We start from the raw sequence: 18,764 nt of genomic DNA on the forward strand, positions 1-18,764 counted from the left end.
GGGGAGAGCGGGGTTGGGCCGGCCGGTCCGTCCGCCCCCGGGGCTCTGCCTCGGCGGCTGCGGGCCCGGCGGGCGGGAGGGTGGCGCGGCCGGCCGTGCGGGTGGGGCGGCTTGGCTCGGCTTGGCTCGGAGCTGCGGGCCCCGCGGTGGTTACCGGGCTGTGCGGTACCTGCGGCCGGCCGCGACGAAGACAGTGAGGCGGCCCGGGCGGGCCAGCCCTGGGAGCCGCGGGTAGCACCCGCCTGCCCCGCTCGCGGGATTGCTGAATGAAGTGTTGCGCGATATCGTGCCTTTTTTTCCGTCAGAGGTACTATTAACATAATCTGATTTTTATTACCTTCATTTAAAAATCCTAGCTGTACCCCATTTAGCCTTTTAAGCCAACAGAAAAAGTTCAGCGTAAAACCTCAAGATTTATTCCCAATGACTTAAAAATAGCACGAAGCCGTGTGTTTTCTCAGTTGGCTAGTAAGAAAGTAAAATATGTACTCTACCATTAAAAACATCACTCATTCATTGAAATTGTACTATGCATTGAATAACTGAGTCTCTTGTCATCCATCTCCAGGACCACATGTCTCATGGATGGTGTCAGGGGCTGCCGAACCTGGCAGCCCAAGGGAGCAAGGCAGCCGCATGCATATATGTTGATGCACGGCAAACCGCACAGAGCAATGCGGGCAGGCACGCTCAGCGCTCACACAAACAGCAGCAGCAAAGGTCTCTTCCCTTTGCCCTTGCTGGCTGGTTGGGGTGACAATCTGTCAGTGGGAAATACACACACATCCATCCATCTATCCATCCATCCATCCATCCACTCACCCACCCACCCATCCATCCATCCATCCATATGTACACAAGCAGTGTGGACCCCTCCGGTAGCAGACCTTAGGTGAGGCTCCTGTGGCACCGGGAGGGGCTGGGGTAGGGGGCTCTGTTGCCCCTGCGGGGCTGCTTGGGCTGAACCTCCTGCTCCTGTCATGGTCCGTGGAGATCAGCCTTTTGTTACCATAACCTCACTGGTTATTACATCATCCAAAGTATCCACATTAATATTTTTAAATTAGTTTTTTTTATGTGTGGCAGCAGGTTGCGAGCAGAACTGAAAATTTATCTTTAGGCTCATTTTTGCCCAAATAGTTAAAAAATACTAAGAACCTAGAGAAATTATACTGAATTGAAAATGGAACTAGAATGCTTAGATTAAATACAACTGTGAATGTAGACAGCTGTCCTCTGTAAATCCGTAATACTGAAAACAGTTCTGAGATAGCTGGAGAGCCTACTAGGAAAGAAGAGGCTGTGTAAAACCAAGAGAAGAATTGTGCTTGTCACAGAGCTTGTCAGAACAAACTCACTGCTCTTTTTTTCAGGGCTGTGAGCTGTGGCACTTCTACTTGCAAACAAGGAGGTTTGAAAGATACTACAGAGGTGGAAACCAGAGCATCTTTCATATGGTACTAATACAATTTTCAACTGAATAAAAGGACAAGGATCTCATCAAGAAAGAGCAGCCTGTGTTTCCTGGCACACATAGGACAAAGGTGTGGAATTACTCCACTTGGAAAAATATTACATCTCTACCTCTGATGCCTGCAAATTTAGCATAATTGTAAATCCTAATATGTGTACATCATCAATGTGACTGCAATACTAACCAAAGAAAAGGAAATTGCAATTGTATGGATGCTTCTTAATCTTGGGACACACTTCTGATCCAGAGTAATCTTTCTATACTATGCCTTGCTTTGTCTGGGATAGAAGCAAGCCCAATAAACTAGTTTCAGACACTCCAGAGGAGTAAGATGGTAATGCAAAGTCTTCCATCTCAAACCAATGGGCCTAATTTTCTTCTTTTTTCTCATTTTATTCAGTCTTACAGTATAGTTCCACTGGCACAGAAGCGAAGCAATGAAGTTGACTCCAACCCAATGCATCTGTACATATAAGAACAGGCTTGATGAGGCAGAACACCTTCTGTTCCTGCCAGCTTGTTTTGATAGGCAATAAAGGAACATGGATCTGTCTCTAGTTATCTGTAGATCCTCTAGAGATGTGTGCAACATAACTCATTTTTCTTACATGCAGCATCCCATTAAGAGTAAGACAAGCATGACTTGCCTCCTTTGAATTCTGCTTGTATAGTCCTCCTCTGCTTTGTGCAACAGACTTTTTGAAGGTACAATAAATAAGTAAAGAAATATATAGAAACTCTATAGATTCTTTTCAATGAAAATTCAGACAATGTCCAAAAATGGAGATCACAAAAGGAGATTTTTATGTGAAGAAAATGTGATGTGGCTTTTTGATTATTATTTTTTAAGGAGTGGTAATTACTAAGTTTGCTATTCTGATAAACTAAGGTGACAAGAGTGATTTAGTTTATTTAAAAGACAAAACCATGAAGCTGTTGAAATACATGCTTTCGTTTACATTTATCTTATTTGTGCTGGTCTAAAATGTCAAACTAAAGAACCCTGTGAGAAAAGCTAAACCACATCACATAAGCTACCACAGTTGGAAGAGGTTGGACAAGTAATCATTATTAACTGCTCCACAGCAGCCTTGCAGGAGTCAGGCAGAACAAGTGTGAGGCTGCACCGAGCTGACCGAGGTGAAGATCAATGACACCAGCAGTTATCAGAAAAGTGTCTGTCTGGGCTGGCTGTGCTAGTCAAAGATTAGCTTGTCCAAGGTTAGTTATGAAACTGTTGACATTTTCAAATATCTGAGGTGTTTTGGACAAAAGCAAAATAGCAGTTAGATCTCTGAACTGCAGAGATTTTTCCTCAATACTTTTTTTTCTGGACTTCTCTGCTTTTTTGACTATGCATTTTACACTATGGCCATCACAGTAATACCTTCAAACATGTAAAGAACACTGTGATTAATCAAATTCTTGTACCTACTTTTAGGCATATCACAATGAGTGTACATGTTTCAGCTTGGATGTATTATTTGCACTCACCTGTGCAAGTACAAGATCAGCTTGTTTGAGGAGCAATGCGTTTCCATTATGAAGAGTGAATCCTAGGGATGCTGCTATGAAGAGGATGAACGTTTAACCTTTCACAAGGCAGCTGGGCTTTTCTAGGATAACCACATTAACTCCAAGAGCTCAGACTTACATTTTTCAAGGAGCCTTTTTCTGCCATTGAAATCCTTGCCATTGTTCAATGTGTCTGCACAGTTCATGAAGTAATTAATATCTCTTTTTTCTTTTACTATAGGGAAAAGAATATTAGTGGTTTACAGATGGATTCTATTTCACCAGCTAATCATCAAGAGCTCTCCTCTCTTTAAAAACGTCATTGTGTCATTTAACATCACCTGTGCTATGTTTTATTTTTATCTTCCTATGTACAACTGGTATTTAGCTAGCAGTCTTCTGAGCAAAGAATTACCTGCTTCATGTTACACTCTATCTCCTTGATCTTTTAAGATTGTTTTACATGTTCCTCTGTATTTGTGGGTTATGAAGAGATATTCTACATTTTTTTAGTAAATTCAGATCCTTGCAAGGTGTATAAAACAGAAGTACTTGTTTACCCTCAAATTATTTTGTCATTGCTTCCTGCAGAGTACTGCTGCAGTTTTACTGGAAACTCATAAGACTTTCAAGAGCCACTTTTACAGACTCGAGGAGTGCTTTCAGAGCAGGTACCCTAGTTTTCTTTCACCCCTCTGATTGTTTAGCTCTGTGTTCTATAATGCATTTTTAAGAACCCTTACCAATTCAGTTTTCTTCAGCTCCGGTCTAAATGCTCCCTCCTCCTCTTCTATCCAGCTTGGAAGGCCTGCAATAGCTCAGTGTGTCTACATGATCACATCCCAGAATTTCCTTTCTATTTGAAGTAGAGTGGTATTACAAGCCTACAGAAGTATTTTGGGGAAACCACAGGAAGTCAGTATAAATAAGATTTTAAGTTAAATACATGAGCTGTATGGTGTGTAATATCCCTGTAAATGTTTTTGCATATGTTTATCCCACACAGCTATCAAATGACATTATGCCTTGCTTGGGAGGAAACATCACAACTGCTGAGGGAGTGCAGTATAACTAGTACCAGAGGAATGCCAGCCTATCTCTCAGGAAGCTCCATGTCTATCTCATGGGACAAGAAGCAGCAGCTACAGCCAACAGGGGTGTAGCAATGCCCAGGAGGAGAATGTGGCCATTCACAAAGCATCTTTTAGCAAAACAGAGATCGTTATCCAAGCCCCAGTGAAGCATCTCTGGCCAGCATATTTAAATAGTGTAAAGAGCTTCCCTCCAAGAGCAATTAAAGAAAGGATGTCAGGGATTCAGACTAGCTGCTTTGCTTTTGGCCTCTGCCACACAGAAGGTATTGCAAAATGGAGAAGCATAGAGTCTTGAAAAAAGATCTCATTGTGAAGAGAACTAAATCTTAGTGAGAGGAGCATGGAGTGCCAGGTTTTGTCCCTGTGTTGTCTGAGAGGATGAGCTGCCAGGTCCACAGCAGCAGTACAGGGCAGAGGAAAGAAAAGAACGCTTCCTTCCTGCTAGTTTCCACCTGATATCAAATGTGTGCTATAGCCTTTTCCTGGATGAAATGGTGTGCTCCGAGCACAACCCAATTTACATGATGCAGAAGCAGCATCACAGTAAGATATGCTTCCAGCGATGTCTTTCCCAGCTGTTGCCACAGCCCAGTGTCTGTTGCTGAAAGCAACTTCTGCTCTGCGGTTCGCTTTCTCTGTGCTGTTAGCTTGAGGCCAACGACCATCCTCAGAGGAGAAGACAGGGCAATGCCTAACAACCTTGTATTCGCTGGGACAAGAGGCTAAGTGTCTGCTGACAACACCCCTAGTTATCTGCGTGTTTGAGGGGCAGTGGATTATATCAAGTCTCCAAGCCTCTCTGGAAGTCACACGGCTGGCTTGTGCTGCATGGGTAGTTCCACCTCTCATGTCAGCATTGCCCCTGTCTCACTCCTGCTAACACCTACATAACCTCTAGGGAAAAATACTGTATCAGACTATAAAGACTACTGTTTCTGAACTGTTTGTATTTGAAAAACACATGAACAAGTTCATAAAATATTTTCAGAAAATGTGTGTGTGTACATAATGTATATCTTACATACACAACGTGCATATGCTATATATGTGTGCGTATTCATATAAAACACATGTACACATACGTGGTGTAAGATACAAATATATACTTGCCTAAATATGAAAAACAAGTCTTCCTTCTACTGATACAGTATAATGATTACTGCAAAGACAACGGTATAAAGTTAGGGAAAATGAAGGTAAGATGCAAAGAAAGGAAGGTTTATTGGCTCAGCTGGAATCCCAGTTCTTCCAGAAAATGACTCTCGATGCTCCAAGGTCAAGAACGTTTGTGGAGCTGTTAAGAATATCTTCATTATCGAAATCTCCACAAGAGGGCAGTGCATCCCATAATTTTTCTACTTGAACGCTCGCTGACTTTCAAATAACTGTAGAGAGCTGCAACTTTTAAGGACTAAAGACCACTCACCACAAGCACTCGAAGTACTGATTTTAAGTATAAGGATTACTTAGTGTAACAGGATATGCATGCATGTGTGTACATATGGGGCAATCAGAGCCAATATTAATGTCAATAGGCCTAGCAATATTTGGAAAGAGTTGCATAGAGATTAGAGCTATAAAGAGACTTCATAAGCACGTTAATAGGTGATAGCATATGTTTGTAACAGAGCTTGAGGCCCATCCAGTAAGTCTGCATGGTTGTAAGAACAGGAATAATTCCACTCTGTGACCTAAAAAGCTTTTGCTGAATACGAAATAAAAACTGAAATACTGTCAGATTAAAGGTTTTATTTTTGCCTTCTATCTTCTCAATCTGATCAGATTTATCAATTGAAGAAAATCTATCAGTTGTATTTTATCTTATTTTTGTACTCCTTTAGAGGTTTCTTTTTACCAGCAATAGGTGGGAATAGTTGCCTCGTTAAAAAAGCTGTAATATATGCATATTTTAGGTGAGACTATACAGAGTAGTTTGCATTAGTCATCAGAATGGGGTGAGATACTGATGAATTCTACATATACTATGGAATTCAAGGTGAAATAGGGAAAAGAAAAATGTCAGCCTGTGGACAATAATGAGGAACCAGGGAAAATGAACCATCAGTGTTGGAGTGCTGAAACTTTTTGAAGGAGAAAAAGCCATTGCACCTCCATAAAGAGTTTCTAATTGGGAATGTGGAGAGATTCTTCGTAGAGGAAAATGATGGGAAGAGGCTTCCAGTCATTCAACTTAAATATTTTCCTTTATTTTCTGGAGTCATATGGGTTTGGGGAGGTGAGAAAGACCTGCAGCTTATTTAAATGTTTGCTGAGGTCCCCAGGGATATTGTTTCCTAGGTCATGAGCCTACATCAGATGAACGAACTGCTGTTACAAGCATGAAGATGGCAAAATCTGGTGAGAGTTGTTAAGAAGAAGGTGGTAACAGTCCTGTGATACCAGCATTGCTTTTGTAGTGTGGGTCCGTAGTAACATGGAAGTCTACAAACGTCTGGATGTCTGAATGCAACCAACAGACAAAGCAGCTATCACATAGGGTTTGGGAACAGAGAAGGCATTTAACATGAATGCTGCCAAGCAATAAAAGCAACACTTGCGATCTACTTTTGATCAGATAAGGTGCAGCTTTTGTGCCTGGTGAGCCCCCATTTCCAGAGATCTGAGTCCCTCTGTGAGATGTTTGCTCTGTATCTAGGTAGCGGTTTACTTGTCTGTTAATCACATTCCTTTCCTTACAGCAGAGACCTGCAGATTTGTGACTGCTTCCAGCTTTCGTGCTGAGAGGGCTCCATGTTTCTAAAATGAAACTGTCTGTTTATGAAGAAAACTATTTACAGACATTCTCTTAAACACAGATGGCCTCCTGCAGAGATTAACTTTCTGGATCTTTTCTGAAACTTGCACTGTATTTCTCCCCAGAGCTGCCACAGAGGTTACTTCTTCAACCCCTCTCCCATATCTAGCTTGAATCTGTTTATATCTCCCTTAAGTCTGTTGTCCTTTCTCCTTTGACAAGGCTGCTCAGGTATACAGTAGAGGAGCCAAACCTTTACTTTTCCTCAGATTCAAGGCACTCGACAAAATGCTTCCCTATTTTTCTGGTACCTCACTGTATCCAACAACATCAGTTAAGGGTGTGGAACATGCTGGGAAAAGCTTCAAAGGACTATTAGCCTTGGTAGCTCCCAGCAGGACAACATGCACATTTTAATTTCTGCATGTGAGTAACTGTGACATGCCAGAGCCAGGTCATGTGGGCAGTGCCACAGAAACTGGAGGAGGAGAAGCTCAGTGTCCCAGTGCCGTAAAATTTCTGCAGAAGGAGAAGACTGACTGCAGACACCATCATGAGCCAAGACAGTCAAACAGGGGGGTGAGGTATTTATTTATGCTAAAAGCTAGAAAGATATTCTGTCTGGCAGCTCTGAACTTCTTGTTTTATAATTAAAGACGCCTGAGAGTCTCCTCATTTGATAACATATTCCAGCTGTTTAGACTTTTAAGGAAAAATACTACAAGTTGTAAGACTTACAATGAAGTAGTGAAAGATCATGACTTCAGTAGGAGTCCAGACTTTAGGCAGGCAGTGTTTTTTTGTCAAATGAAACCCCCAAGCTTTAAAAAAGAGTATCTCAACCAAGCATTACGTTCTATTTTGTTATGCACTCTATCATTACCTTTTATAGATTTGACAAGGGAACACCTACTTGCAGAAATTTAATCCAGAATGAAATTACTCCAAATATATCAAGACTAATAGTCTGATTGAAATTTTGCTCTCAATAAATCCTTTTAATACTATGAACTGCAGTGTAAATGAGGAAAGACAGCACAAGATTAATTCCAATAACAAGTTCCTCTTTTTTTTTCAGGATGGATTTAGTTATTAAATACAATAGCCATGGCTTATATTCTAATTGTTCTTGTGAGAGTTGTTTTATATTAGAATTTTCATTTTGGGTACTTAAAAGAACGGCAGCTTTAGATACGTCTAAAAAATTTTGCCGATATAAAGATTCTCCTCATGGACATCGCCAGGACAAGATCCTGTCAGAATCTTAAATCAGCTTCTCTAGAGGAACTTGTCAGGTTATTGAAAAAGACTTTATTACGTACTCTTTCAGCAAAGGGGTGCTAGAGGGTATTTGCTGGCGTATTTGTGACAATGCACTCCAGGGAATCATATTCTTCACTAATGTAGCTATGACAGCTTTTAAGAGTAGACTGGGCTGCTGCCTGAGAAGTTGAAAGAAAGCCAGCAACTGCAAATGGCCCTGCCCCAAGAGGACAGTGAGGTCTGCTGCTAGTCAGCTCCAACAGCAGCAGCTTTCAGGAGAGTCGAGTGATGGAAAAAATGAGAGCAGAGGTGAGAAAAGATGTTAGAGATTGAATTAATAATGTTATGCTGTGAAACAAAATGTGTTAGCTGTTACCAGCAGCTGGAGGGGTTTGTTGAAGGGTGACACCCAAGTTCATCTTTAGTGAACATGAGGAACTGCTTGATCAGGGGTGGTTGGACAAGGTGACCTCCAGAGGTCTCTTCCAACCTCAGCCATCCTGTGATACTGTGACTTGCCAACAGCGCTCAGTGACAGGGGCTCCCAGCTCCCTCCCTGGCTCTGGGATAGGCTCTTCCAAGAGAGTAGTAGGCAAAGCTCCCTGCTGAACCCCCACTGGTGGCACCCCAGCGGGCAGGGTAGGAGAGGCCATGCTCCAGGCAGCTCTGGCAGGACTTAAACAGGGGCGTGAGACTGACTAGAGCGGGGCCAAGGGGCTGCCTACCTTACAGTGTTCTGCCTCAAGCACTGGCATTTCAAGAGAAGGAAGAACAGGGCCATCGCAGTGTCACTTCCCCTCCTCCAACCTCTGACCATTTTAATCTTAGGGGTTTTCCTGAGTCTGTCGTGATAGCCTATTTAGTAACCTAGAACAGATTTCTTTTTCAGGTGCTTTTCCAGTCTCTCTGTGGACCCATGTTATATGTACATCCACAACAACCTTGGCAAGGTGTTCCCCAGTTATACTATGTGTTATGAGGAGAGATACTAACTTTTCCTCATTTTGAGCACGGATTTCATTCTCTTAATATGTTATTCCCTAGTTCTTGCTTGGGCAAAGGCAGTGAAACTCATCCCAGCCAGCTTCTGCACTTCAATGAGGGTTTTGTGGACCTCTTTCCTACCTACCTCACATTGTCTCTCCTCAGCTGAAGACTCCTAAACTATTTAACTTGTAAGGTTTTAGATTCATCCCACATGCCCTTCTCTTGACCTTTTCTAATTCTTGTAGGTCCTGTCTGTGATGAAGAGACCAGAAGTGCACTAAGTAAACAAGGTGTGGGTGAACCATGGATTTCTACAATACCTAGATGATGCATGGCATTATGTATTATGATTCAAAGTGGTCACTGCTCAGTAACATCATTTGGTACACAAAGCTATGACTGGATTTCCCCATGTGTATTACCTCACACTTTCCAGTGCTGAATTTCACCCTCAAACATTCATGTTTTCCCGCACACCTTTGCATATGTAGTATATACCCTTATATACTTACATATTCTTACATATAACAACATCTCCTTAAGGAAACACCACTCTGATGAGTATCAGTGTAGACCTTACGTTATTTTAAACACTTTGAACTGGAAAAAATGACAAAAGATGGTTGAGTGGCTTCAGGATGATCTCTTTCCCTCTCATGTATCAGCACAGATGTAGCCAAACAGACACTGAACCCCAAATGGATCACAGTCCATCTGGGGAATGTTTATCAAGGAAGACTGTCCCTGCTCCCCTCCCCTGCCCACAGCCCAAGACCTCATGTCAGAGGTAGCCAGCCCCTGCCCCAGCAGTGCCACGGCAGGGCTGGTCTCCAGCTCCCCACAGCCCTGCCTGCCGTGGGCTCTGCCAAGCTGGGCCCACCTGTGATGCCCATGACCCATCCCCAGGGAGCTGCCCAATGCCCAGGGCTGGGGCTGTCCTGATGTCCCTGGCTGGTCCTAGCTGGGGGTGGCATGGGGCCTCATTGCCAGCCCCCTTCAGAAATGCATTGAAATTTAAAAACATATGTATTTGGTGCACCTATTGGGCAAGGAGAAGGGTTCCAAGTTAGCCAACATCTCATTCAAGTATTGCTGCTTCTAAAATTTGTGCGATGGGGGTATGCCAATACCAGCTTCTAAGATACATATAAAACTAGGAAAAATGAACAGGTATGCAAAGCAAAAAAAAATCAGTCTTCAGAATGTATGGGAAAAATAAGAGACTTAAAACATTACAGAAATATAAAAAAGCACAATAACCATGGGAAATTAATTCATTTTATTTCATTACTTGTTTTCCCTGCTCTCTTCTAAGCTTGGAAGTTTCTCAGATGTGGCAGGTGCAAACAAAGAAAGGAATCTTAAATCATGTCCTTTTAATGTTTTTTTAATTATTATTATATATACAAGGAAGTCCAAGCACATTTATAGATTAAATTGCTAAAAAATAATTAAAAAACTCCCACAAAACACAAAAAAACCCAAAGCCCCAAACCAAAAAGAAGCCTATACATTCATGTCTTCTCAGTAAAATTGAATTAACAGAGGCCATCAAGTAAGCATGTTGCCCAGAGCCCATATTTCCTGAACCAAAGGCAATATAGATATGAACTCAGAAATCTTTCAAATGGCAATCTATATTTATGTGTATATATTTATACATATATACATGTATGTCAACTTACACCCACTGACCAAGGAGGGTAGAAGTCTTGCTACCTTAGCATGCCCCAGAAGGACACATTTCCAGTGCCAAAGAACAGTATGTTGGACCACTTTTAAAAATAATTTATTCTCCTCCTCTCTAAAATAAACCTCCAAAACGTAACAGTATACACCATTGCACTCCAAAGAATGCTGGGTTTGGGTTCATTTTTATATTCCTTTCTCAGGGAAAAATCCCACTGACCCAAATGGGAATTTTGCCTAATCTGAGCTAACGAGAGGCTAGTGAGTAAAATGGCATGAAGAGGTACCTGAATGAGGTATCCTTCCTGTTCCTCTTTCGACAATGTCAGAAGAGGGATGGAGGGCTATGAAGAGCTGTGTGAGGTGGGAGAGAAGAACATTTTCAGTCAGTTGTGAGCATCTTTTCTCTCTTGCAAAAGGAGGAATTCAGTATTTTTCAAAACAGAACAGTTGATGTCCAAAGTGCAAGGTTTCTGCCCTTTTGACTCTCTTTGGTGTCAGTTACAGTTCAGACATATTGCAACCACCTTTTTGGAGGCACTAAGTGCTTGAAGATCATGTTCAAGATAAAGCAGAGTGAAAATCTGCATTAGAACTGGGAGAAGTAATGGTCTTCATTATAAAAATATTTGCATGTTTTAAAAAAAATACTAAAAGGAAAAGGATTACAGTATAACCTCTGAAAAAATTTCTGCCCCAGCAAGATGCTGCTAGCAGTTTTGACAGTGAGAAAGCTGGCTGGCATTCTGCGAAAGTGGATGGTGAAGGGACTTGAACAGCAAGGTGAAACCATGCACTGCTAAATTAATACACAAGTTTGCAAAACATAAGTAACCAAATTGCTGCCTGACAGATGTGGGACAGTTTAGGAAGAGCCATTGCTCTTTCTTTGGAGGTCCTGGCACAAGCAGGCATTTTGGAGCATGTGCTAGAGCTCACGCAGGAGCTCAGAGCCTCGGAGTCATACAGGAATGTATTCAGTGGGCTTCTCTCTTCCAGCACACATGAGGCGATTTAAAGTAGGAGGCCCATCTCGCTGTCCTTATACACCCAGCACACAGACTGGTAGTGCTGGGAAGCTTCCAGGCAAATTGCTGGGAAGGTTTGGACCAGTTATATATCTGTCACTGAGGTTGGCCTTGTGGGCAAGAAATGTGCAGATCAATTAACACTAACACTGTGAAATGCCACAAGGCACTTCAGATGTCTTTTGAAAGGTAGTACCAGGTCCACTGATGTTTATCCTGCTCCAATAACTGACGATACATTAGCAGAAGATAAGACATAGGGATATCTCACAGCTGATTTTGTGGTTATCCAGCCTCTGTTGTGAAGAAATTTGTGGTTATTAGTGGTGGAAAATTGTGGTTTAATCATGTCATACACAGGGGAAAAAAAGGCAGATTTTAAGGGCCCCAGATGTTGCCTTTTCCTTAGGCACAGGAGCTCAGAAATCAGTATAAATCTAGCATGTGGCATCGGAACCAGCTATCCACAGCACTGAAGACAGCCTCCTACTCAGAGCTGGATGGAGTTGCAGCGCAGCAAAAGCATCCCCTATAGCTTTGTCTTGCTTGTGAGGGGAAACTTGTCTGGCACTGCCAGGTGGGTTTCGGCTCTTCGCTGTCAATGAGGGCCAAAGGTAGGTAAAAAGCTATAAAAACTACAGGAAAAACTTTGCCTTTGTCTGTCCCCAACACATATTCTGTAGCAGTTGTCTTTCCAAGCATGCAAGCAGTTGTTGAGATCTGAGAAGAATTAAAATGTGACCCCAGTATACGCAAACAAGCTGGAGAAGGAGATTTCAGACATGAGTCCCAAACACAGGACTGCCCATTCAACCTGCCATAGCCTGTTTCCAAGGTATTTGGTACATCTTCCATTCTCAAGCTTTGCTTTCATTATTTTCTTCTTCTTTCTGTTTGCCTCTTGAAAAAAAGTTACGTTTCTGACATCTGGCCATAGGGACGTGTTTTCAGCTGGTTTCTGCTGGCACAGAAGCACTCCAGGCTGTGGCTGAATTCTTATCTATCCAGCTGAAAATCTCATTAATAATCCACACCATCACTGTAAGGAAGATAAACTCACTGTCCATGCACTATATAAAGTTAAATAATCTTCTAAGAGGGATGGTGCTTCTGCGTATAGCCCATAGTGAATTGGTGGAAATAGCTTGTTGATACCAACCATGTACACGCAGCAGCATTGTTACTGTAGTAGGTCAATATGAGAAAACCTGTTTCCTTAAATCAACCGCTCCCCCCTTTCCTGAGAAATTAATAACTTCAAGAAATGAAAACATAATCCACTCAGCAGCTGAAGTAGCCTCAAACATTGTTAGTTCCGTCTTTCCTTTCATTGTATGAGATATTTTGCTGTATAAAATTGAAATAAATAATATGAGTCAACCTAACCTTTTCAAAGGTTAGTGTGGTTTGGTTCTGATAAACAGTTGGGTAAGTGTTGTGGTGAATTCACAGTGGCTACACTTTATGCATTAATGGTAAATGGACAAGCTATTTTTACTCATTCTTTTATAGAAATACAAGAGAGAAAGCAATACATTAAAAAAACCCCGCAAACACAAACCCCAGCACATTGCTTAGAAAAATAACTCCCCTACCCCACATCAAATTTCAGTGTACGGTCTAATTCACCTACAGTAATATTTCACATTCACTGAGAATCACAAGCCTTTGGTTAAACACAGAGATCATACAACTGGAAAGTAATTTTTGTTTAAAATTTATCCCTTGGTTTTACACAGTAGGACTAATTTCAGGCCATCCCCTGATTCTCAGTGTTGGGTTTGCTTCAGTGCCGTCTTGAGTAAACTCGGTTCTTTTAATACTTCCATTTCTTACCAGAAAATACTGAAGCAGGATGCACAATATAAGTATGGCTCAAGTTCTGTCACTGGAGCAATGTATTTTGAGGGAAGCCATTCAAAAATAATTTTTTTCTGTGTCGACTCACAGATCTCAGAGGTGCCTTTCTTCTGGGGATATCAAAGGCTAAAAAACACTTTCCTGCCGTTGCAAGTAGACCTTTACTCCCTCTAACCCATCCATCGGTCCACTTGACATCGACCTGGCTGACATGGTCCTGCCAGAGAATAAACTTTCCCTTCTGGTTTCCAAACTGTCACTGAGCAGCACCTTAGGGCGAAATACTTGCATGAATTTCTGGTAAAATTCTTTGGATGCAAAATAATAAATGAAGGGATCTATGCAGTTGTTGAGGCAACTGAGGCACAAGGTGAGCTTGTAGGCAGGGTACAAACTCCTGCCGTAAAATAGGCGGATGATCATATGCACAAGTAGGATAAAGTTATTGGGAGCAAAGCAAGTGATGAACACCAGAAGGACTATCATCGCCAGGTATATGGATCTAGTCTTCTGCCTGTTACCATATCTGTTTGATGTCTGAATAAGCTTCCGAATGGTGCCAATATAGCATCCAACTGTTAAAACAAAAGGGATCAGGAAGAGCACAACAAATAGCGTGAGGAGAAAGGCTACCCAGGCTGCGAAGTTGGGCAGCATTTCCCATTTGAGGACGTCAAAACAGGTTATAATCCCCAATTCTTTCACTTCGTAGGTCAGATCTGTGCTTTCTAGCGGGTAGAAGGCTAGTAGCAAGAAAATCCACATACCTAGGCAGGCAGCCAGGGCATACCTTTTTCTTCTCCACTTGATCAATTTCATGGGATGTACCACACCCATGTACCGCTCAATGCTGATACAGGTCATGGTCAGTATGGAAGAATACATGTTGGAGTAGAACATCACAGTCACAAGGCTGCAAAGAGTCTTGCCAAAGCTCCAGTGATTGCTTTGGATGTGATAAGAAATCTGGAAGGGAAAGCAGCTGGCCAGCATGAGATCCGTGATGCTTAGGTTGATCATGAAGATAACAGAAGGTGTTTTGGGCTTGATGTGCCAGCAGAGCACCCAAAGGGAGAACAAGTTGCCAGGGATACTGATCATAGCCACCAGTGTATACACAACTGGGAGGGTGATGGAGATAGCTTTATTCTGGAGCATTGCCAGTGTTTCAGCATCCAGGTGGGATCCGTTTTTACCCATTATTCACAAGCGGGTTGTTGATTCCTACAAGCCAGCTGGATCATATCATGGACACTTGGCTTAAAAACCTGGAAGACAAATGTCAAGACAGAAAAGCAGTATGTCAAAACAGAAATTAAGAATATAATTCTATTAAACAAACTAAGAAAAAACCCTATGTAGTTTGATAGATTATCTCTGAATGAACTGAATCCATTAAAATTCTGAAAATTCTTCTCCTCCCTCCGAATCATGGTAGTGTTTTACTGATGTCACTTCTTCCTAGCTTTGAACAGCTACTTTTTCCCTGCTGAATGGCTTTCTGGTATTTTTTGCAGTCTATATGTTATCACACCTCCTATGTTATTGTAACATAAAGAAAATCACATATCAGAAATTGAAATTAAATTGTTGTCTGTGTGAAAACACTATTCCATAGGACACCCATAAGCTAAATCCATTCTGTCTACTTTAGATGTCATGACCTCGCTTCTTGTAATCCAGTCTTTTCTGACTCACCCTGCCTTCTCCCAACTATACAGTGATCCATTGCAAGTAAGGGCCGAATTTTTAATTTTTTTTTTTCAACTGAGGAAATGAGAACATACAATCAATTGTTCTTGGTATATTCATGATATAAACAGGATATAAGGAAAACTCCATGTGTAATTGACAACCAGGGACAGATTGCAGTTGCTTGAACTGGTTTACAGGCTGAAGAGACCAGACTAAAGAAGTAGCAAGCCTTCTTCTAACAACAACAACAACAAAAAATAAAAAATATTGAGTTTCAATTTCTGCCAGATGTAAGTTATTAAAAAATGTTCTGTTTGCAACTGTCTTTTTAGCATCACTTGTTGTCCTGGTTTCAGCTGGGATGGAGTTAACTTTCTTCTTAGTACAGTGCTGTGTTTTGGCTCTGATGTGAGAACAATGTTGATAAGGCACTGATGTTTTTAGTTGTTGCTGAGTAATGTTTACACTAACTCAAGGATTTTTAGGTTTCTCAGACCCTGCCAGCCAGAGGGCTGGAGGGGCACAAGAGACTGGGAGGGGACACAGCCAGGACAGCTGACCTGAACCAGCCAAAGAGATACCCACACCATGGGACGTCATGCTTGGTGTATAAACCTGGCAGGTTAGCTGGGGCAGGGGGGTTGTTGCTCTGGGACTGGCTGGGCATCGGTCAGCGGGTGGTGAGCACTTGTGCTGTGCACCACTTGTTTTTCTTTCTCCTTTTCCTTTGGATTTTATCCTTTCCCCCCACCTTTCCATTATAATAATAACAATAATTATTATTATTATTGTCATTATTGTTGTTCTTACCTTTTTATTCTGTTTAAATTATTAAATTGTTCTTATCTCAACCCTTGAGTTTTACATTCCTTTCCAATTCTCCTCCCTACCTCTCTGGGTGAGGGGGAGTGAGCAAGCAGCTGTGTGGTGCTTTGATTGCTGTCTGGGGTTAAACCACGACACTTGTATTCTGCAAAATTAGTTTCAGTTTTTCAGTCTGCAAAGCAAACCCATGCTTTCACTGTCTGGCCTATAGAGATCTTTCTATGCAGATACAATAGCTTATGATTTACCTTGATGTTTTATACAGTGCAGCAGTAGCTAGCAGCTGCAAGCAAGAACTCATGCCTCAATGCATGCGTGCTTACTTCCATTAAGCTGCAAGTACAGGGTTGTAAAAATGAAGAAATGGCAATGGATGACAAGAAAGGCTGAGGACAGAGCAGCTGAGTTCTGTGAAGAGTGGTAGTAGAGGCTTGAAAAGGGTGCCAGGCGAAGCAGTCGATACTGTGGGCACATCTATGCTGTTTAATAAAAGGGAGTTCAGGCCCACTCCTACTTGTGGACTCTGATCATCTGCACTGTTTAATCCAAGCATCTCTTTGAAAGACACATCTGCTGTAGCAGGTTAGATTACAAAACGTAGGTGCCATTCAGCTGGTGTCACTTAACCTCAGATCCAGTTAAATAAGACCTTTAATTTAACTGTGTGGTCATAGCCCATGAGCAATATAACAGGTGAATCCCTCAGAGACGTCAGCCCTTGGTGCTGGATAACTCTAGCTGAAAATAACCATTATGATGAAAAATGTGATTTCTGACAGAGGCTCTTACCGAATAACTTGCTATATATAATAACTTCACAAAAATAACTGTCGGTGGTTCCTGAGACCTGGCAAAAGTGAAGTCTTTACTGAAGGAGTAGATAGATACTCAACTCTGAAAATAAACTGAGTGCAGATCCAGAAAAAGCACAGCTACACCAGCAAGGAGTTCAGTGAAGGCTTGTTTCTGTTGTTTCTTGATCTGATTAATTTGACATAGTGCTTCAAATAACAGCTAAAATATTCAGAAATCGGTAGAGTCAGTATTGAACAAGTAATGTTAACGGATGTTGCCAGTCTTTCAGGAGCTTCTAGCTGAGCTGTTGGAAGCCCAGAAAAAGGCACAAGAAAATAGGAATTGCAAAGAAGTCAGAGATATGTTCCTAATAAACTTATCCCACACATGACACAGAGCAAACGTGTTCCAAGTAATGAGCACATGGCATGATCAAAACTGCAAAAAAACCCTTAAGCAAATCTATCGCAGGTAAATTTCTTTTCTTGTTAATGAAGCTATATCAAGAATGAAACACACTTTTTAGTTTTCAGGGCAATTTGAAAAAGCACGTACTGACACAAAGCTCTTGGAAAAAAAACACCTTAATGCTATCTATTTATGACTTACCATAGTAAATACCTATTCATGAACTCTATTGCCTCAATAATCCTGCTCAAGTGACACGCACCCCTTTGTGCCCAATAACCCTAAACTTCCCCAAATAGAAAATTTTTATTTATATGGAAGTATCTACAGAGCTCTAATAATGAGCCTTTGCAAGTGGAAGTTATTTGCTGTCACAGGGTAAGGGAACTTAGCCCTAGACACTATTCCTACAGAAATTGTATGTACTTGGGAGGTAGGAGTATAGGTGAAAATTTCCATTAAATCTGTCACACTGCTCATAAAGCTGTTGAGTACCTCTGACATTCAGTTTTGTGTTGGGGCTAATCACAAACATATCTTCTTCTAAACTTGCTTTTCCTGAGAGCACATCCTGATAAGAAGGAGATGAAAAAATGCACACATCGATGCTGCAGTACGCAAAGCAGTGTCAGGATTCATGGCCTGGCTAAAGGCCAGTTTTATGCACTTGTGGAACACTACCATCAGTAAAACACAAATGCCTCCCAAATGTAGGCAACTCCTGAACAGGGGTTGAAAGGCACCAGACTTAGTGGTTAGATGCCTACAAGAGCTCTCCAAAAAGGACAGGTCCCCTTGGCACAGTTTTCAGCAAGGAAGATGTTCATCACAAGAAGCAAAAGAAGAATGATGCTGTGGCTCCCTAGTGTCTTCTGCAGGGGAGGGAGGGGGCATGAAAAGCACTGTTGTTGGAAGTCATTTTTGAGGAGAAATAGCCTCTTGGAGAAATGTGGAGTACAGAAAATCCTCCTTCTAGCTTTGACTTTCCTTTTAACAAACCCTTCTGGGTCTCTCTTCCTGAATCCTTCTTCTGAGTCACCCTTACTTGCGAAGCTTTGCCTTTTAATGCCCAGATTAAGCTGCTGGAACCACGATGTAGCTTTTCAGCATACTTTACCTCTCCCAGTATTGCATCTATTTGGGTTTAGTTAACAGTCTATTCATATTTTCCTCTTGTTCAGGGTAACTTTATGTCCTTCCTCTACTGCAACCACAGTCTCCATCTGTCATTTGTGGTTTAACTTGAAAAGGTCATAATTCAAGTAAGAAAGTAATCTTTATGAGGATTAAAATTACATTACCCTTACATTTTATGAGTTGTTTCCTTTCAGGTTTTCAACACAATTCAAATCAGTGGAGCTTGCATGGATTCTCTG

General features: G+C 41.7%; 1 protein-coding gene and 1 long non-coding RNA gene across 13 annotated transcripts in view; one reads left to right on the plus strand and one right to left on the minus strand.

The window, feature by feature from the left end:
- The first annotated feature begins 47 nt into the window (after nt 1-47).
- On the plus strand, nt 48-11,077 carry LOC114015682 (uncharacterized). Of its 5 annotated transcripts, none has more exons than XR_003559732.2 (3): nt 68-307; nt 1,374-3,904; nt 3,996-5,848. It is a non-coding gene; the product is annotated as an uncharacterized LOC114015682 (long non-coding RNA). The 5 variants fall into 5 exon arrangements; XR_003559733.2 differs by lacking the exon at nt 3,996-5,848 and adding an exon at nt 9,334-11,077 and having other exon boundaries at nt 70-307; nt 1,374-3,660; XR_003559731.2 differs by having other exon boundaries at nt 70-307; nt 1,374-3,660.
- P2RY8 (P2Y receptor family member 8) overlaps nt 10,460-18,764 on the minus strand; it is a 36,781-nt gene continuing 28,476 nt past the window's right edge. For 6 of the 8 annotated variants that reach the window (XM_027804418.2, XM_027804420.2, XM_027804419.2 and 3 more), the window contains one exon: nt 10,460-14,933. In XM_027804418.2, coding sequence (XP_027660219.1) covers nt 13,792-14,865 — 1,074 coding nt within the window. In that variant the 5' untranslated portion in view covers nt 14,866-14,933 and the 3' untranslated portion in view covers nt 10,460-13,791. Of the gene's footprint in view, nt 14,934-18,695; nt 18,762-18,764 lie in introns of all 8 variants that reach the window. The other 2 variants (XM_055702079.1, XM_055702078.1) reach the window with 1 other exon arrangement.

This window comes from Falco cherrug, chromosome 2 (assembly GCF_023634085.1).
Source record: "Falco cherrug isolate bFalChe1 chromosome 2, bFalChe1.pri, whole genome shotgun sequence".
In the NCBI taxonomy this organism is placed as follows: Eukaryota; Metazoa; Chordata; class Aves; order Falconiformes; family Falconidae; genus Falco; species Falco cherrug.